At 47.1% G+C, this 21,334-nt stretch overlaps 1 protein-coding gene across 9 annotated transcripts in view; it reads left to right on the top strand.

The window, feature by feature from the left end:
- The window catches only part of IGF2BP3 (insulin like growth factor 2 mRNA binding protein 3), a 136,144-nt gene that overhangs the window by 32,918 nt on the left and 81,892 nt on the right, over positions 1–21,334 (top strand). For all 9 annotated transcript variants that reach the window (XM_089315380.1, XM_089315379.1, XM_051852815.3 and 6 more), the window contains one exon: positions 13,932–13,980. Coding sequence is in view for 4 of the 9 variants with exons in the window: in XM_051852815.3 (XP_051708775.1) it covers positions 13,932–13,980 (49 nt within the window). In the remaining 5 variants the exon portion in view is untranslated. The remainder of the gene's footprint in view (positions 1–13,931; positions 13,981–21,334) is intronic.

The raw sequence follows: 21,334 nt of genomic DNA, 5'->3' as shown, positions 1-21,334 counted from the left end.
TAATTGGTATTTTTTAAAAAAGACTTATTTATTTTATTTGAAAGGCAGTTCCAGAGAACCCAGAGGCAGACAGAGAGGTCTTTTGTCTGCTGGTTCACTCCCCAGATGACAATAACGGCCAGAGCTGCACCAGTCCGAAGCCAGGAGCTTCTTCTGGATCTCCCATGCGGGTGCAGGGGCTCAAGGACTTGGGCCATCTTCCACTGCTTTCTCAGACCATAGCAGAGAGCTGGATCGGAAGTGGAGCTGCCGGGACTCAAATTGGTGCCCATATGGGATGCCGGCACTGCAGGCGGCGGCTTTACCCTGTATGCCACAGTGCTGGCTCCATTAATTGGTATTTTTGCAATTTATTTGAATTGTGGTTTGAGTAACTTCCTAGGGCTGGCATTTCACTGTAGCATGTTAAGCCATGGCTTGCAGCGCTGACATCCCATATGGGTACTGGTTCAAGTCTCAGCTGCTGCATTTCTGATCCAGTTTGCTGCTAACGCACCTAGGAATGCAGAAGAGCACGGCCCAAGTGCTTAGGTCCTTGTACCCACATGGGAGACTTGGAAGAATCTCCTGGCTCCTGGCTTTGGACTGGCCCAGCTCCAGCTGTTGGGGCCGTTTGAGGAGTGAACCAACAGATGGAAGATAACTCTGTCTCTAACTGCCTTTCAAATAAAATCTTGAAAAGTTCCCTACATTGTGATTGGTTGATACATTTTAAACTTCATTTTGTAGTTTTAAAAATGTCTGTTCCCTGTCTTTTTGCAGGATTTTTTTTTGTTGTTGAAAAACGTAGGTGTGTGTTCTGGAGAGTTTCCCAGAGTCTGGGTTTCTGCTGATGGTATTTTTGTGGTGTCTTTTATTTATTATTTAAAAAAAATGTTGACTTCACTTGAAAGGCCGAGTGATAGAGAGGGAGGGAGGGAGCGAGTGAGCGCTTCTATCCCGGCTTCACCCCCAAATGCCCACAACAGCCAGGGCTGGGAACTTCATCAGGGTCTCACACGTGGGTTCAGGGGCCCAAGCACTTGGGCCATTTTCCGCTGCTTTCCCAGGCGCCTTGCAGGGAGCCAGATGGGAAGCCAAGCCCTGAGTACACCTCGTAGTGTCTTCCATGTGTGTCTCTGTCCTCAGAGAACATCGTGGGCTTAGAGACCTGATTGTTTTCAGAACTAGAACTAATATCTATCTTAAGATGGCTAACACGTCATAGGTGAGAGGTGGGAATATTTTAATATCTTGTTCTAGGTTGAAGGGAATAATGATTAATATGAGTGACTTCATATTTGGGAAAATACTGATACAGATGAGTGAGCATGTTGTGTTTAAGTGTGTGTGTGTGTGTGTGTGTGTGTGTGTTTAATTTACTTGAGAGGCAGAGGTCTTCCGTCCGCTGGTTCACTCCCCCAAGTGGCCGCAATGACCGGATCTGAGCCGGCAAGGAGCTAGGAGCGTCTTCGAGGTCATCCTCTATTGCCTTCCCAGGACATAGGAGAGAGCTGGATCAGAAGAGAAGCAGCCAGGACTAGAACTGGCGCCTATATGGGATGCTGGCGCTGCAGGCAGAAGCTCAACTTACTATGTCCCAGTGTTGACCCCTAGCTTATTTTTCTCTAAGTAGAATTATAAGCATACCTGTTTTACCTCAGTAGAAGACAAAGAGCTTATTAAGCAGGAATATTCTGCTCTTGTCAGAAACTGGTAAGGTAGCCTTGCATTTGTATCATTTTTGCTGGAGGAAGCACTATCTGTGAAGTCTAGGAAGATTGTAGGCTCCGGTTGCTTAGCATGAAGCATGTCAGGTGGAGACATTGGGACCCAGCCTGTCTGGCCTCCTTGTTTTCTTGATGTGTAAGAGTTCTTCAGTTGCATGAAATTCAGAATTTTCATACTGATTTTGTTGTAAGCAGTCTCAATTGCTTGCTTATTTTATTTGCCTGATTATACAATACATTAAAATTAGAAACATAAACCATATGGACCATGTAACTTTCTCAGAAACCTGCAGCCTATGGTAAAATTATTGCAGTTTTTAAGGGTAATGAGAATGCAGTGTAGCTTGATGAAGATGAGCTGCAGCTTGCCCACTTTAAACAGACAAAGCCAGAGGCCAGTGTGGTGGATTAAGCTGCCACTTGCAGGGCCAGCATCCTGTATAGGTGACAGTTCAAGTCCCCGCTGCTCCGCTTCTGATCCAGCTCCCTGCTAATGCACCTCAGAAAGCAGTAGAAGGACTTGGGGCAACCTGGGTGCCGTCTAGACGCCAGCTTCAGTCTGGCTGAATCCCCATCATCATGGCCATGTGGGGAGTGAACCAGAGGATGGAAGTTCTATCTCCCTCTCTTTCTCTAACTGCCTTTCAAATAAATAAAAAATAAAAAATAAATAGCTAAATAGATAGCTAAATAGATAGATAAATAAGCCCGCCCACCAGCCAGCCCAGATCAGGGGCCGGTGCTGTGGCATAGTGGATAAAGCTGCCATTGCAGTGCCAGCATCCCATATGGGCGCCTGCCAGTTCGAGTCCCAGCTGTTCAACTTCCGATCCGGCTCTCTGGTATGGCCTGGGCAAGCAGTAGAAGATGGCCCAAGTCCTTGGGCTCCTGCGCTCACGTGGGAGACCTGGAGGAGACTCCTGGTTCCTGGCTTCAGATCAGTGCAGCTCCAACCGTTGCAGCAATCTGGGGAGTGAACCATTGGTTGGAAGATTTCTCTCTCTCTCTGGATGGAAGATCTCTTTCTCTCTACCTCTGCCTCTCTCTGTCTTTCAAATAAATAAATTTTATAAAAATAATAATTTTAGAGTTTATATAACTCAATGTCTAAAATATTAATCTTTTAATGTGTGAGAAATTTCGCATTCTTTGAATTAAAAATTTGTGTTTTATACTTACAGCAATTTCAGATGTTGAGTCTTGCTGGGAAGAAATGTAATGGTATTTATAAAGTTGGTTTTAACTGCAGAAAAATATGGGAATGATTAATTTGCAGTGTGACTCAAGCGTATTAGAGGTTCTGTATCCAGTTCCTTAATTCTCCTGTTACTGTCCTAATTTCCAAGGAAGATATGTGTAGTTGGCTGTGTTTATTAATAATGTTAGGCTTTTGAAACAGCTACAGTTTTGAGTCATGCAGGCATTGAGCCTTTTATTTAAATAGCAGCTCCCTCTGATGTTTAGCTGTTTCTGTGGTTGAAATACCGGTGGTGACTTTTTGTTTAAAGGCACATTTTCAGATAAAATCTCCGTGTGAAGACTACAAAAATCTGTGGTTGTTCAGGGATCAAGAATCAGTTTGTGCCCTGTTAATTCAACTGTTCTTTTTTTTTTTTAAGATTTTTTTTTTTTATTTGAAAGAGTTACAGAAAGAGAGAGGGAGAAATAAATCTTCTGTTCTCTGGTTTTCTCCCCAAATATCCGCAACAGCTGGGCTGAGCCAGGCCCAAGCTGCTTCTGGGTCTCCTGTGTAGGTGCAGGGGCCCAAGAATTTGGACCATCTTCTGCTGCTTTTCCCTGTGCATTAGCAGGGAGCTGGATGGGAAGTGGAGCAGCTGGGACTTGAACCAGCACCCATATGGAAAGCTGACACTGTGCAGATGGTAGCTTAACCTGCTGCACCACAGCGTCTGCCCCTCAAAACTGTTACTTTCCAAAAAGTGTTTCTGCACCTTGCACACATGCCAAGGAAGTGTGAGAACTTCCTGCTTTGAAGGATTGGGCATTCTCAGAGAACCGCGCGGTGATGTGTGTATGCAAGCATTCGTATAAGAGCAACACGTGGGGCTGGTGTGGCTAAAGCTGCAGCTCACAATGTTGGCATCCCCTATGGGTGCTGTTCGTGTCCCAGCAGCTCCTGTTCCGACTCAGCTCTCTGTTTGTGGCCTGGGAAAAGCAGCAGAAGATGGCTCAGGTGCTTGGGCCCCAGTACCCATGTGGGAGACTGGGAGGAAGCTCCTGGTTTTAACCTGGCCCAGCCTTGGCCACTGCAGCCAGCTGGGGATTGAACCAGCTGACAGAAGATCTCTCGTTGTCTAACTCTTTTTTTTTTGGACAGGTAGAGTGGATAGTGAGAGAGAGAGAAAGGTCTTCCTTTTTGCCATTGGTTCACCCTCCAATGGCCACCACGGCTGGCACACTGCAGCCGGCGCACCGCGCTGATCCGAATGCAGGAGCCAGGTGCTTCTCCTGGTCTCCCATGGGGTGCAGGGCCCAAGGACTTAGGCCATCCTCCACTGCCTTCCCGGGCCACAGCAGAGAGCTGGCCTGGAAGAGGGGCAACCGGGAAAGAATCTGGCGCCCTGACTGGGACTAGAACCCGGTGTGCCGGCGTCGCTAGGTGGAGGATTAGTCTATTGAGCCGCAGCGCCGGCCTCGTTGTCTAACTCTTTCAAACAAAGAACATGCATGCTGAGTTGGACTCTGTCCCTTGGTCTGTTTTCTGTTCTCATGCTTAGGGATGTGAGATGGTATTCTGCATACATGGTGATGAGAAGGTATATAATATCAGAAGACAAGATACCTCTATTCTGCTGAAGGGGGAAGAACATAGATGCAAAACCATGGAGATTTGGGGAGTGGGGACGAGGAAGAATCACCTAAGATTCTCTACTAGAACTGTGATGTTCAGTGGCTTTGTTCCTTATGGGCCTTTTAAGCATTTATGTATCTATTTGAAAGGTAGGGTGATGGGAGATGGGAACAGATACTGTTCTCCCATTTCCTGGTTCACTCCCCAAATGCCAGCAACAGCCAGGATTAGGCCAGGCAGAAGCCAGGAGCCAGGAACCTCATCCAGGTCTCCCACATGGGTGTCAGGGGCCCACGTTCCTGGGCTATCAGAACAACCAGGACTCATCCAGCACTCTGATATGGGATGCCGATATCCCAAGCAGAGGCTTCACCAGCTGTGCCACAGTGATTAAGCAATGTTGAATAATTGCCTGATATGAGCAGTCAGTCTGCTGATCTCTGCTGAGTCTACACCAGTGAATAAGACTCACCCTGTTGACCAGACCTCTGTGTGTGTGTGTGTGTGTGTGTGTGTGTGTGTGTGTGTGTTCCCCTGTACCGCCTTCGCTTAGGAGGTCTGTGTTTGGGCCCTGGAATCTGCATTTTAAACAAGCCCCCTTGGTGATTCTAAAGTTAGGTGGTCTTTTTTTTTTTTTAAAGATTTCTTTTTTCTTTTTCTTTTTCTTTTTTTTTTTTTTTTTTTTTTTGACAGGCAGAATGGACAGTGAGAGAGAGAGAGAGAGAGAGAGAGAGAAAGGTCTTCCTTTGCCGTTGGTTCACCCTCCAATGGCCACGGCCGGCACGCTGCGGCCGGCACATCGCGCTGATCTGCAGGCAGGAGCCAGGTACTTATCCTGGTCTCCCATGGGGTGCAGGGCCCAAGCACTTGGGCCATCCTCCACTGTACTCCCTGGCCACAGCAGAGAGCTGGCCTGGAAGAGGGGCAACTGGGACAGAATCCGGTGCCCCTACCGGGACTAGAACCTGGTGCGCCGGTGCTGCAAGGCGGAAGATTAGCCTAGTGAGCCGCGGCGCCGGCTAAAGTTAGGTGGTCTTCATACCATACTTGGAATGACTTCTCTTTACAGTTGAAGGAGCAACTGTCTCCCTCTCCCCTTCACCCAGTGTTCAGGTCACTAGGATCTGACATCCTTCCAATAACTGTGGTAACTATGAAGCATCTTTAAGGAGTTCTTGGAAAATGCGTGTTATGAAGGAGCTGGCACTGGCACAGCGGGTTAAACCGCCACCTGCAACGTTGGCATTCCATGTGGGCACCTGCTTGAGTCCTGGCTGCTCTACTTCTGACCCAGCTCCCTGCTAATGCACCTGGGAAATCAGCAGAAGGTAGCCCAGGTCCCTGGGCCCTTGTACCCATGTGGGAGACCTGGATGAAGCTCCTGGTCTTGGTCTAGCCCACCCTTGGCTGTTGGAGCAATTTGGGGAGTTAACCAGTGGATGGAAGATCTCTGTTTCTCTCTGTAATTCTGCCTTTCAAATATAAATCTTTGTTGAAAAAAGTTGTGAATTTCAAGATTTTTTTTCACCAAAATGGGCTTAGCTTTTAGTTCCATTTTCTGTGAACTTTTGGAAGGACCACTGTATGATTTTCTTTGGAGCACCGGTGCCCCTCTGTCAATCAAATGGGTGGGATTCAGTCTTTCACAGCCTGTTGGATTCGTAAATCTCAGAGTTGCTGTCTCCTTTCCATTTTTACTGACAGTTTGTTAAGCCTGACCAAGAATGTTTATTCTGTTCGACTGCAATTTTGGGAGCAGGATTGGGGCAGGGCACTGGTGTTACAGGGACTGAATTGGCTTCTCCTAGTTCATTCTGATGTATTACAGACTGGAACCATAGCATATTTTCTCCTTAATAGTAAAGTTTATCTTGTAAAACAAAAATCTCAAACTGGAAATTGCACATGCTTCTTCCAGAGTTTTGGTGATATTTCTCTTCTTTATTTCTGTTGGTGTTGGTGTTTTGTTTTGTGTATACACTCCACACTCCTTCCCCTGCATGGAATAGTCTTATTGTGGTAGGACACAATTTAAATGAAATTATATTCCACGTTCTGGTTTTGAAATGTGAGGGTTTTTTTAGTGAACGGTGGCACTGACTGTGTGTCCTCATTAAGTATTCTTTCATGTTTCAGTGTCTGAGATTTTTGGTCTCTGTCATCTATTGAATCCTTTTTATCTGGCCCCCTAGGTTTTTCCTGGCTTTCCCTGTTTACAGATTTGCAGTGATGTCTTGCAGCATGTGACAGCTTTTCCTAGAGAGAATCCTTGAGTTCGAGGGTTTGGCGATGCTGCCAGGACTTTGGTGAAGCAAAGTTGACAATGAGGACTTGAAATGTGAGACTGGGTGAATTCCCCAGGTGTGTACCCTGTTAGAATTGTGTGTTTGAGGAAGGTTGGCTTTTGAAAGATCTGATTTTTAACTGTATGAATAAAGAAAGGGTAAGTATAATTACAATACAACAATATCAAATTTAGCCAAGCTGAGCAAATTCCTCTTTGGGTGAAGGTAGAGTTAATTTGACACAGCTAGGTGGTACAGAGCGCCACCAAGTGGCTGGTGGAGAGGCCGTGCTCTGAGTGCACCTGGCTTCATTTTGTGTTTGAAAATGACCTGTCTGAATGTGGACCTTGTGTCATGATCCTTTGCATAAAATAAGGCAGTGAGGAGTATCTTAGAAATTAGACTTGGTTTCCTCTTGCTATCTGCTGTTGGCATTAGCAGTGTCAGATTATGATCTAAATCTCATTATCTTTTAAAGCGGGAAAGCGGTGATTCCCACTTTGTGTAACCCTTAGTAGGAAGGGGTTGAGGCAGCCTTTTGGGAGAAACAAGTTCAGGGTGCACAGGTGGTTTGGGCAGAAATTTGAATGCACTGGCGTTGGGACAGCACAGGTGCTGGGTGCCTGTGCACCTGGCTGCGTAGGATTGGGAGGCAGTAGCTGAGCTTTCTGCACAGGTGCTTGCTTTTTGCCTCCTTTCTTAGTATTATAACCTCGTCCTCCTCCACGTAATGTCTTTTTTTGTTTTGTTTTGTTTTGATAGGCAGAGTGGACAGTGAGAGAGAGAGAGAGAGACAGAGAGAAAGGTCTTCCTTCACCCTCCAATGGCCGCTACGGCTGGCACGCTGAGGCTGGCGCACCGTGCTGATCTGAAGCCGGGAGCCAGGTGCTTCTCCTGGTCTCCCATGCAGGTGCAGGGCCCAAGGACCTGGGCCATCCTCCACTGCCTTCCCGGGCCATAGCAGAGAGCTGGCCTGGAAGAGGGGCAACCAGGACAGAATCCGGCGCCCCGACTGGGACTAGAACCCGGTGTGCCGGCACCGCAAGGCGGAGGATTAGTCTATTGAGCCGTGGCACCAGCCCCACGTAATGTCTTTAAACATTTTTTTTAAGATTTTATTTATTTGAAAGGCAGAGATGAGTGGGGAGGGTTTTTAATCTGTTGGTTCACTGCCCAAATGGTTGCATCAGCCAGGGCTGGGCCAGGCTGAAGCCAGGAGCTTCATTTGGGTCTTCCATGTGGGTGCTGGGGGCCAAGTGCTTGGGCCCTACTTCAGCTGTTTTCCCTGGCACATTAGCAGGGAGCTGGATTGGAAGTGGAGCAGCCGGGACTCAAATCAGCGTCCATATGGGATGCCGGCACAGCAGGTGGAGGCTCAGCCTTCTATGCCACAGCGCTGGACCCTTCTTTAAAACATTTTTTAAAGTTTAATTGAAGGGAGCGAGACACAGAGATCTGTCTCCCATCCACTGGTTCACTCCTCAAATGCCTACAATGACCGGGGCTGGACCAAACTGAAGCCAAGAGCCCAGAATTCCATCTGAGTCACCCATGTGCATGGTAGGAATTCATTCACTTGAGCCATCATCCACTTAGGATTGCATTAGCACTAAGCTGAATTGGAAGTGGGATAGCTGGCACTCAAACCAAGCACTTTGATATGGACGTAGGTGTCCCAGCTGATGACTTAACCTGCTACAACACAACACCCGCAGCTCACTTGATTATGATGTTGATTTAAGGTATGTGGATTATGATTAGTGTCAAAGGCAAGGGGTAAAGTGAGACTTTTGCTCAGGATTAGCATATCTTGTGACTTTCATGTGTGATCTGTGCTGTTTTCTGAAGTTGTTGATATGATTAAGCTTACTGGTTGAATCTTAAGTGAAATTAGGCAGAATATAATGTAGTTTCAGGGTAGACGTTGAAAGACGGGTGTTCAGCACAGCGGTGTAGATATAGCTTGGTATGCCCACATCCCTTAGTGGAATGCCACAGTCCAAGTCTTGGTTCCACTTCTGGTTTCGGCTTCCTGCGGGTGTATACGCTGGGTGGCAGCAGGTGACAGCCCAAGTAGTTGGGTCCCTGCTGCCCATTAAGTTCCCCATCTCCTGGCTTTGGCCTGGCCTAGCCCTGGCTGTTGTGGGCATTTGGGGAGTGAACCAGCAGAGAGAAGATTTCTGTCACTGCAACTTTTAGATAAATACATAAATTTTCAAAAAAATGCTGATATTCATAAGTAATAGCATTAGATTTTTTTTTCCTTTGAGAATTTTATTTCTTTGAAAGGCAGAGTAACAGAGGGAGAGACAGATTTTTTATCCACTGGTTCACTCCCCAAATGGCCTCAACACTCAGGGCTGGATCAGGCTGAAACCAGAGCCAAGAACACCATCTGGGTCCCCCAGAAGGGAGGAAGAATCCAAGTGTGGAAGTCAGCATCCATTGCCTTCACAGGTGCTTTAGCAGGAAGGTGGTTCAGAAGCAGAGTAGCTCAGACTTGATCGATTATCTGAAGGCTTAACCTGTGGTAACACAATGCCTGCCCTAAAACCTATTTTTCAAAATTGGGCATGATAATTGCATTCTGATGGGGGTTGCAGGGGACTTGAGGTATGTTGCTCTGATTATTTGAGGTGGATTCATAGATGCTTTATGTTCTCATTAAAAATATGCCATTTAATATGAAATTCAGTGTAGTAAATAATTATTAAAAATGACACAAAGCTTTAGAGTACAGGATTGGGTGGCAGGGGCTCAAGTGTTTGGGACATCTTCTGCCTTCTCAGGTGCATTGGCAGGGATCTGGGTTGCAAGTGAAGCATGTTAGGACTTGAATTGGTGCTCATATGGGATGCCAGCATTGCTGAGCCACAACACCAGCCTCAGTGTTTTCTTTAAGATTTATTTTAATTTTTTTTAATTGTAAAGGCAGAGAAAGAGCATGTGTGCTTCCATCTGCTGGTTCAAATCCCAGATGACTGCAGCTGTTGGAGCTCAGCCAGGCTGAGGCCAGAAGCCAGGAATTGCATCCTGGTCTCCCAGGTGGGTGGCAGGGGCTCGAGTACTTGGCGTTGGTCACTGCTTTCCCAGGGGCATTAGGAGGAAACTGTGTTGGAAGCAGAACTGGCACCTCAATGTGGGGTGTTGCCATTGTTAGTGGCGGCTTTACCCAGTTGGCCACGATGCCAGCTCCTGAGTAATAGGGTTTTAATTGTGTACACTTAAATGATAAGTCCAGCTGAGTTGGTAGACTGGAGTTGGTGTCTCTGGGCTGGGTGATTACATTTCTTGCCTTGGTTCCGTGTCGTGTTGAACTGTGTGACTCTTGTACTGATAAGAGTGAAGCACGGTGTTAGCGGGTGATGTAAAACTGCACACAAAGTTAAAGGTGAGTTACTGAGCAGATAGGAAAGAACAGTCCTAGAAGGCAGAACACTTGATGTAAGTAATTCTGATGTTTGTCTGAAGTGAAACTTGAGAGAATCAGATAATGGAAACTGGAAAGCCATTTAAGGAAAATAATGACTCAGAAATAACTTTGGATAAGTGAATGGGTGCAGAAAGTCCACAAGAAAACATGTGTAATGGGTGACTCTTCATCTCCAAAAGATGTGAGAGCCCTGTGGAGTGGCTTTTTGTTTTTTAAGATTTATTTGTTTATTTGAAAGAGCTGCAGAGAGGCAGAGGCAGTGAGAGAGAGAGAGAGAGAGAGAGAGAGAGAGAGAGAGGTCTTGCGTCTGCTGGTTCACTTCCGAATTGGCCACAATGGTCAGAGCCATGCCGATCCGAAGCCAGGAGTCAGGAGCTTCTTCTGGGTCTCCTACGCTGGTGCAGGCCAAGGACTTGGGCCATCTTCCACTGCCTTCCCAGGCCATAGCAGAAAGCTGGGTCAGAAGTGGAGCAGCTGGGACTTGAACCGGCACCCACATGGAATGCCGGCACTGCAGGCGGCGGCCTTACCCGCTGCGCCACAGTGCCAGCCCCTGCAGCGGCCGTGTGTGAGGTGAACAGTGACTTGCTGCTGGGCTGGAGCTCTGCATGTGCATTTACCCGTGCAGCTTTGGGAAGCTGACTCCGCCGCGCTGAATGAGTCCAGTGGAGATGAATACTTGGCATTTAATGCTGGGGTGCTGCTACCCCTTACTATGTCAGATGCTTGATCACAACAGATGAGTGCTTGCATATGAGTAGAAAATAATTCCCACCTCCTTGGTTACCCAGGGTAAGTATTTATGTAGTGTGAGTGAACTTTTCTGCTATATATTAGCTGACGCAATATATAGCAGTTCCGAAACCGATGTATTAGAAATGTTTTGCTAGGGTGTATTTTCAATGCTTTTATAGAAAATATAAGATTATACAAGGGGCACTGTGATGTAGCAGGTAAAGCCTCTGCCTGCGGCACTGGCATCCTATATGGACGCCAGTTCAAGTCCCAGATGCTCCATTTCCAAGCCAGCTGTCTGCTGATGCACTTAGGAATGCTGCAGAAGATGGCCCAGGTGCTTGGGCCCCTGTGCCCGCTTCAGAGAGCCGGAAAAAGCTCCTGGCTTCAGCCTGGCCCAGCCCTGGTCGTTGCGGCCATTTGGGGAGTGAACCAGAAGATGGAAGTGCTTTGCCTGCCCCCCCCTTCTCTCTGTCTTTCAAATAAATAAGTCTTAAAAAAACAATTTATACAAAAGCAGAGTAGTAGTACCTGTTCTGCAGCTTTACCAATTAAGCACACATGAGTTATTTTTACTTTTTAAAGCATCTATCTTCATCTACTTGAAGAACAAAGTGACACAGAGAGGGGGAGAGAGCTTTCGTTCTTTGACTACATCCCAAAGTGCCTGCAATAGCCAAAACTGGGAAAGGCTGAAGCCAGGAGTCTGGAAATCCATCCCAGTCTTACATGGTTGGCAAGGACCCACATACTTGAGCCATCACCTGCTACCTCCCAGGCACATTAGCAGGAAGCTGGCTCAGTAGCTGGGATTTGAACTGCCACTCTGATAAGGGATACAGGCATCTTGCCTGTTGGCTTAACCCACTGCACCACAACACTCACCCACATGAGTTATTTTAAAACAAATCCCAGACAAGTATTTCATCTGCCAATTTCAAGTAGTTGATATTTAGAAATGTTTCCCCTTAAGTTGATAATTTCCCACCATTTCTTTGGTGTATGTTGCGGGTGATGGTGCTTCATTTTGTTGCCATAAAAACAATGCAAAAATGCTTCTCCCCTCCCACCTCCATTCTGTAACTGCAGACGGGGGTGTGCCTGTGTTTGGTGAACCTGGGAGAGTTGGCAGGGGTGGCGTTGCTTGTTCTTGTTCTGGGGGAAGAGAAAAGGCGAAGCAGTAGTCTCTAAGCCTGGCTCTCAGCGGGTCTTCTGCTGTAGGGCTTCAGTCTCACGGGTCCTGTGACCTGGAAAGAGAAAGAGTTCTGTAGTTGTAACATAGAACTCAAGTGATTTAATTGCTTTGCTTGATGTCAAGCTCAGTTGCCAGTTGTGCTGTTGCTGCTAGCCAGTTGACCATAAATTCCTTTTCCTTCTAAAGGGAGTGAGTGGGCTGTGGCATCTATGGTTCAGCCTTGCCTCATTAATGTGTGGTTGTGGTATTCATCTTTCTCCCCCCCCACATATCTCTAGGGTCTTCAGAAGGTTCATGGGCAATGTGTGTTATGAAAGGCTACAGATGACTTTTTATCTTTTATTTTATTTTAAGATTTATTGATTTATTTGAGAGAGTTGGAGAGATTGATCTTCTGTCCCCTGGTTCACTCCCCAAATGGGCTGCAACAGCCAAGGCTGGGCCAGGAGCCAGGAGGTTTGTCTAGGTATCCCACATGGATGCAGGGGCCATCCTCCGCTGCTTTTCCCAAGTACATTCGCGGGGAATTGGATCAGAAGTGTAGCCCGGATCTTGAAGTAGCGACTATATGGAATGCCAGTATTGAACTTTCTGAAGTTTTCCATGAACTTTCTGAAGTATCTAAGTGTGCTTTCTTGTTACTTATTTATAAGGCAGAACAGTAGGGAGAGGGAAAGATGGAGTCAGAGACATCTTCTGCCCGCCTGTTCACTCCCCAGATGCCTGCAACTGCCAGGGCTCAGCCAGGCCAAAACCAAGAACCAGGAACTCCATTTCGGTCCCCTACATGGGTGGTAGGGGCCCAAGCACTTGGAACATCACCTGCTCCCTTGGCAGGGACATTAGCAGGAAACTGGATCAGAAGTGGAGCAGCCAGGACTCGAACTGACGCTGCAGTTAGGGGATGCTGGCATCGCTAGTGGAAGCTTAAGCCTGCTGTGCCACAACACTGTCCCGTTTCTGTAATTCTTCCTATGCAGAGGACTCCTGGCAGTGTGAAACCCAATGGACCTTTTCGTAGGGTGTTTTAAAATGCATAAAATACAGAGGCTTTTAAAGGAAACTAGTCATTTTGAAATACAGTTGGAGAAATTTTCAAACTCAGTGATATGTGCTTCATCTTACAAGTTGTAGCATCACAACAGAATCTCACAGTAATGAGTGTAGATGATATTTAAAGATCTGCAACCATGCAGTGTGCCATGAAAATATGTGATTTCTGTTGATGTAAGAGTTACAAGTGCTGCAGTTCTGTGGTTTATTGCCAGCAGCCATCATTGAAGAGTGTTAGAATTCACATAGGGGATAGTAAAACAAATATGTGATATTCCTCACCCCCATCCCAATTAGGAGGGCCCTGAATTCTATCCGTGGACCCTTTGGCAGTGATCTTGGAGTGAGAACATCTGGACCAAGGCTTTGTTTATGTCCTGGGACACTTAATTCGAGGCAAAAGGGTCTGAACTTTGAATACAGTCATCAGATGAAATGTTTTTCAAACATTCTATCTGCCAGTTTTAGTGACTTTTAAAATATGTCATGACAGTCCAGTAATGCTGGATCTCCAAATGGTCTCCATGTGCATCTTGAGATTGAATTTCTTTATTTTTCCTTCTTTGGCTGCATTTTTCTTATTATAGATTGGTTTGTAATGAATATGAAGTTAGCACTTCAAGTGATTTCTGAACCTCCATGTTGCCTTTACTGTCATTTGCTTTTGTATTTTTTTTTTTCTTAAACCATAATTTTAATTCTTCTGCAGGATTCGGAAACTTCAGATACGAAATATCCCGCCTCACTTACAGTGGGAGGTAAGCATTTCTGTGTTTAAACCTCTGAGTTTCTAAGCCTGTTGCTGTCATTTTGTGCAAAGGTCTTCCTCCTTCCCTCGCCTCTTGGGTGTGCTGCAACACAGAATCCTCTCTCTTCCACCTGTGTCTGCTGTGGGTTTTTCTTGGTAAGGGTACAATATATCCTTTTTAAAGTCTGCTCTTGAGATACTGAAAAGCTGAAAGAACCGGGTAGTCCTGCTTATTCAACCCCATCCTGACTGAATGTTGATCTGAATTCTTTCTGGTGAGTTTGGTAACTACATTTAAATATGAAATTCCCTCTTTGGCAGATCTTCTGAATGACAAATGCCTCTACTGCTTTATGTGTAAACTGTGAGCAGCTTCCCTCTGCTCGGGTGGTGGTACTGCATTGATTGTGTGTAAGCACACATGTAGCACGATTGAATAGCGTGGGTCATCAGTGTGCAAATGCAAAATAATGATATCATGGTAAGAATCTGAGACCCCGTAGTGGAAGAGAGAAAAGAAATGGACTGTTCCAGACGATGGAGCCGGAAAGTTCTCCAAGTCTGACTTGAATTATGGAAAGTTCTCAGCAGTTACGTGTTTCTCATGTAAAAATCAAGAGTAACAGGCTTTGTGTGTTTTCAGGTTAGTCTTCTCAAATCAAATGGCCCTGTATCAGAACCCTTGTCAACACGCAGTGTGGTTTACAGGGTTCCTTGGTCTGATTCCCCGAGGTCCCTTGCTTGGTCATATTGTTTGCAGAATATTTTATGAAGCTTTTATCTTCAGAATAACACTATTGATTTGACTATTTGCAGGAAGCAATTGGTTTTTGGTATATGCTGGGTATTTTTCTAGTTATATATTAAAAATATACTTGGTACATGGAAATGGGGACTTGCAAGATTAAACTTTACACATTTTCCTATTTTAGATGAACATTTGTTTAGTGGGTTCAGTAGCTTGGAAAGTGGGTTCCCATGTATTGAGATTCCTAGTCTGATCCCTCCCTTCCTCCCTCCTTTTTATTTATTTAAATTTATTTGACAGGTAGTTACAGACAGTGACAGAGAGAAAGGTCTTCTGTTGGTTCACTTCCCAAATGGCCGCTACGGCCGGTGCCGCACCAGGAGCCAGGTGCTTCTTCCTGGTCTCCCATGCGGGTGCAGGGGCCCAAGCACTTGGGCCATCCTCCACTGCCCTCCCAGGCCACAGCAGAGAGCTGGACTGGAAGAGGAGCAACCGGGACTAGAACCTGGCGCCCAAATGGGATGCCGGCGCTGCAGACGGAGAATTAACCAAATGAGCCACGGCGCTGGCCCCCCTCCCTCCTTTTTAAAGATTTACTTATTTATTTGAAACTCAGAGTTAGAGGGAGTCAGACACAGTGAGATTGATCCTCTGTCTGCTGGTTCACTCCTCAAGTGGCAACAATAGCTAGAGCTAAGCCAGGCCAAAACCAGGAGCCAGGAACCAAGGAGCTTCTTCCAGGTCTCCCACATGGGTGCCAGGGGCCAAGCACTTGGGCCATTTTCTATTACTTTTCCCAGTCCATTAGCAGAGAGCTGGATTGGAGTTGAAGCAGCTGGGACGTGAACTGGTACCCCTATGGGATGCTGATGTCCCGGCGGCAGCTTTACCTGCCTACGCTACAATGTTGGTCCTGATCCCTTTATTTAAAAAAAAAAAAAAATGTTTTAAATGATTTACTTATTTATTTGAAAGTTAGTGATAGGGAGAGAGTGAGCGATCTACCTGCTGGTTCTTTCCCCAAATAGCTGCAATGTTCAAGGCTATCCCAAGCTAAAGCCAGGGGTCAGGAACTCCATCTGGGTCTCACACATGGGTGGCAGGGTCCCAAGTACTTGGACTGTCTTTCACTGCTTTCCCAGGCTTGTAGTCAGGGAACTGGATCAGAGGTGGAGCATCCAGGACTCAAGCTGGTACTACAATAAAGGATGCTGGTGTTACAAGCAGCATCTTAGTGACAGAGCCAGCTGTCCACCCACACCCAGTTTATTAAGCTAATTATTTATTTGAAAGGCACAGCGATAGAAATAGAGAAACAGAGATCAAGACATTGAGACAGAGAGACATCTTCCTTTGGCTGGTATACTCGTCAGACATCTGAAACAGTTGGAGCTGGACCAGGCAAAGGCCAAGACCAAGGAATTCTTTCCAGGTTTCCTATGTGGGTGGCGAAAATGCCAGAACTTGGGCCATCATCTGCTGTCTCCCAGGTGAATTAGCAGGAAGCTGGAGCAGAAGTGGAGGTGGAACTCCATCCCGGGAGATCCAACATGAGATGCTGGCATCCCAAGTGGTGGCTTACCCTGCCGTGCCACATTGCCCACCCTGATCCCATTATTATTATTATTATTATTATTATTATTATTATTATTAAAGATTTACTGAGAGACAGATCTTCCATCTGGTTCACTCCCCAGATGGCCACAACGGCCTGGGCTTGGCCAGGACAATGCCAGGAACTTCTTTCTGGGTCTCCCACATTTGTGGCAGGGGCCCAAACACTTGGGCTGTCTTCTGTTGCTTTTCTAACGCTGCTAGCCCAGAGTTGGATTGGAAGTGGAGTAGCCAGTTCACAAATCAGCCCCCTGTGGAATGCTGGTGTAACAGGCAACAGCTTTACCTGCCATGCCACAGCGCCAACTGCTGATTCCATTTTTTAAAGATGAGCACTGTTAAAAAATAAAATCTAGTATAATATAGCTTTCAGTGAAAAATAGATTGTAGCAATCAATTTTAAGTAAGCAAACTATTAGACTATTAGCATGTGTTATAGGATAAAGGCAGAATTTTCTTATTAAGATTCATTCATTTATTTATTTGAATGACAGAGTTACAGAGAGGCAGAGAGAGGTCTTCCTTAGTTCACTCCCCAGTTGGCCATAATGGCCCAAGCTGTGCTGATCTGAAGCCAGGAGCTTCTTCCAGGTCTCCCATGTGGGTGCTTTCCCAGGCCATAGCAGAGAGCTGGATTGGAAGTGGAGCAACTGGGCTTTGAAACCAACACCCATATGGGATGTCAGCACTGTAGACAGCAGCTTCACCCACTATGCCAGAGTGCTGCCCCTTTAATTTATTTTTTGAAAAAATTTATTTATTTGAATTACAGAGAGACAGAGAGCAAGAGAGAGAAATCTTGCATCTGCTGGTTCACTCTCCAAATGGCTGCAGTGGCTGGAGCTGGGCCGATCTGAAGCCAGGAACCAGGAGCTTCCTCCAGGTCTCCCATGCAGGTGCAGGGGCCCAGGGACTTGGGCCATCTTCCACTGCTTTCCCAGGTCATAACAGAGAGCTGGATGAGAAGTGGAGTAGCTGGGACTCGAACCATTGCCCATGTGGGATGTTGGCACTGCAGGCGGTGGCTTTACCTGCTATACCACAGTGCTGGCCTTGTAATTTTTTATTTTTAATATTGAAAAATTTGGGACACAGAGATGGAGCTTGTGTCTGCTAGTTTACTTCTCAAATGCCCTCAACAGCTGGGGCTTGGCTGAAGCCAAAGTTGGGAGCTAAGAAGGCAATCCAGGTCCCATGTGAGTGTCAGGAACCCAGTCATTGAGCCATCACCATTGCCTCCTAGGATTTAAATGAGCAGGATGCTGGAACTGGAAGCAGGGCCAGGACTTGAAAGAAGGCACACTGATTGATAGGGGATGCAGGTGCCTTAACTAGTAGGCCAAATGCACACCCTCAAAGTTTCCTTTCAAGTCATTCATACTATCTCTTCGAATGTGGTTTCTCACATGTCTCATTGATTGCATTTTACTTCTTTCTGAGTAAAATCTAATGTGATTAATGAAAAAGTATATATAGCTTTGTTTGCCATGTACAATTTTTTCTTGACTGTATTTCATTTACCCTCTTCATGGTTTCTGTGGTAACACCATGTTGGTGATTCTATCTCCACATTTAGATGGGTGGATATTTGCACACAAGATTAAAAGAATGCAGTAAGAACACACTGATTTGTAAGAATCTTGGAACCAGACTGTTCTTCACCTTTAATACTCCCTTAAAAATTTTTTTTTTTTAAAGATTTTATTTGAGAGGCAGAATTACAGACAGAGGGAGAGAGACAGATCTTCCATCTGCTGGTTCACTCCCCAAATGATCACAATGCCTGGAGCTGGGCCAATCTGAAGCCAGGAGCCTCTTCTGGGTCTATGGAGCAGGTGCAGGGGCTCAAGGACTTAGGCCGTCTTCCGCTGCTTTTCCAGGCCATTAGCAGGGAACTGGATCGAAAGTAGAGCAGTTGGGATTTGAACCTGCGCCTAAATGGGATGTCGGTGCCACATGGCAGAGGTTTAGCCAGCCCCTCTCTTTTAAAAATTTGAGTAATTGACATATTGATTGATGAAGACTTAATTATTGAGGGTCTGGGAGGAGTAGGATGAGCTGTTGGATGTTTTCTATTATTATTTTTTTAAGATATATTATTTGAAAGAGTTACACAGAGAAGGAGAGGCAGAGAGAGAGGGAGATCTTCCATCTACTCGTTCGCTCCCCAATTGGCCGAGCTGAGCCAATCCGAAGCCAGGAGCAAGAGCTTCTTCCAGGTCTCCACGGGTGCATGGACCCAAGCATTGGGCCATCTTCTACTGCTTTCCCAGCCATAGCAGAGAGCTGGATAGGAAGTGGAGCAGGCGAGACTTGAACTGGCGCCCATATGGGATGCTGGCACTGCAGGCGGTGGCTTTACCGGCTACACCACAGTGCCGGCCTCTGGGTGTTTTTTTGAACACATACCATGACCACTGTTTTTGATTTCTCCTTGGAGAGGGCACTGTATCTGTCTTTCCCTGTGCATGTGCTGAGTGACGCTGGCTTTTCTTGTGACAAAGCCTCACTGTAGACAGTGGTAATCATGCACTTAAGTCACAGATTCTTGTTACAGTGGAAGAGCTGGGCTCTGAATCTGCCGATTCGTCTGAGGCACTGACAGTGCAGTGACAGACATGCTGTGCCTCGTGACGTGGAGTGCCACGGATGAAGTGTTCTTGTCCATGCAGTAGAGGCTGGGCTGGATTCCGTTTCCATCTGTGAGTTCATCAGTGACATGAGAGACAGAGGGACAAACTCGGCGATGCCGTGGAGGAACAGCCAGGTCCAGACTGTGGGATGTTGCCCACGACAGATGATGCTGTTTAACTTAGCAGGCAGCAACATAGACAAAGCGAAGGGGAGTGGTCATAGGGTAAGTCACGAAGATTACAGAAAAGCAAGCTCATGCCTGTAGGTCATTCATTCATAAACAGTGGCAGTCGTCCTGAAAAGGAGCATGGAATACTGAGAAGAGCCTTCTACTTGCTTAATTTTTTTAAAAAAACATGGCATACTTTGGGATCAGACTTGGAATTATATACCAGCTCAACTACTTTTCTGTCTATTTATGTGAGAGACAAAAAGAAACACACACAGAATTCTCATCCACTCGTTCATTCCCCAGATGCCTGCAATGGCTGGGGTTGGGCCAGGCTGAAGCCAGGAGCCAGGAACCCAGTCAGTCTCCCGTACGGGTTTCAGGGACTCCAGTACTTGAACCATTACCCACCACCTCCCAGGGCGTGTACCTTAGCAGGAAGCCAGAGTCGGGCAATGGAATTAGGACAGAAACCCAGTGCTGACAGGGGATGTGGGCATCCCAATCAGGGGTTGAAGCACTAGGCCAGATGTGCCTGCTGCAAGACCTTCTAGTTGTATGAATTCACAGTCCCTGGACAGGTGTTTAAAATGCTTGAGCCCCATTCTCATTTCTAGCATGGGCAAGATGGGAGTACTCACCTCATGTGGTGGTTTTGGACACCAGGTGGATTTATGCATGCTGCGTCCACAAGGCTGTGCTTGGGACATGGCAATTGCACAGAACGCTCTGGCTGCAGTGCCGGTGCTTGGCCCAGTCACGTCCAGCGGGGGCCCCGGGAAGCCCCGAGGTGAGCAGGCGGTGTCCAGCTGGAGGAGCCCACGGGTGCTGGAGGGCTGAAGGGATGAGAAGGGGACATGAGAGTGGTGACCGTGGGGAGCTGCCACTGTCCTGCTGGCTGGGAGGTCAGAAGGAAGAGGGCGTCGTGTTCAGATGCTGGGAGCCCAGCCCTGAGTAGCTGGGGCTCGGGTCTCTGAGCAGTGCCAGCTCTTGACTGGTGCCTGGGAAGCCGGGAAGAAGGAGGCTCTGAGCAGGAAGGGATGAAGCCACCTGCTGGTGTGGTGGGGCAGGTATGAGCGGCTCCCCATCCCCACTCCCCACCGCTCCCCAACTCCCTCTCGTGCCTTGTGTTGGCTGGGGGAGGGGGCAGGATAAGGCACAGTCCAGCACTACAAGGCTGAGAAGTGGATTTGGAATCGAGAGCTTAATATCCAGCCAAATTCTTACCCCAGGAAGTGAAAAACAGTCGCCTTTCCCTTCTGTCACTCATCTTGTCTGTTCTGCCAGTCATCCTGTCGTCTGGTTTTTGTGAGGTCATGGACAGAGGGACAGAATCTGAGCCCCTGTGGCAGAAACACTTTGAGGTGATGGCACAGAGGCATTTTACAAGACCTGTAACAGAGTTGCTACTTTGACTCTGCCATAGTAGCTTTGTCCTTCGGCTTACTGTTGGCCGGCCTCGTACCACGCTCTACCCCCGATGAGGAGGTCCGGGCAGAGTGGGTGGCGTGCTGTGTGTGCCCAGCAGGGGTTAAGTGGTTTCCAGTCTTTGCATTGTGGATGATGATAGCGCACTTCTGGACCCAGGATCATGGGGGACGGGATAGGAGGAAGCAGTCCTGCTGCTGGAGAAGGAAGTAGACGTGATTCCACCAGAAACGCAGACTGGGAGGGAAGCAGGAGGAGGCAGCAGTTTCCGGACTGCCTCCTTGCCCAGGGCGTTGAAGAGATTTGGTGTGAATGGACCTGGGTGGGGCCGGGCCGGGGCTTCTCTGCAGACCCAGTCCTGATGGCTGCCGGGCACCTCGAGGTTGAGGGAGAGCCACTCCTCGGGTGAGTGACATGGCTCTAACAGAACACTTAACCTTAAGTACCTCAGATCATCCTTCTTTCCCTCCTTCTTCATTTTATAAATTTGTGCAAATTTTTTTAAAGATTTATTTATATGAAAGAGTTACACAGTGAGAGAAGGAGAGAGAGAGAGAATATCGATCTTCCATATATGCTGGTTCACTCCCCACATGGCAGCAATGGTCACTCCCCAGTTGGCTGCAATATAGCCGGAGCTGCGCTGATCCAGAGACAGGAGCTTCTTCCAGGTCTCCTACATGGGTGCAGGCTTTCCCAGGCCATAGCAGAGAGCTGAATCAGAAGAGGAACATCCAGGACTTGAACTGGTGCCCATAAGGGATGCCGGCA

This window comes from Oryctolagus cuniculus, chromosome 16 (assembly GCF_051225735.1).
Source record: "Oryctolagus cuniculus isolate XC-2025 breed Fujian yellow rabbit chromosome 16, ASM5122573v1, whole genome shotgun sequence".
NCBI classification, from domain to species: Eukaryota; Metazoa; Chordata; class Mammalia; order Lagomorpha; family Leporidae; genus Oryctolagus; species Oryctolagus cuniculus.
This window is presented reverse-complemented; position numbering and strand designations above follow the sequence as displayed.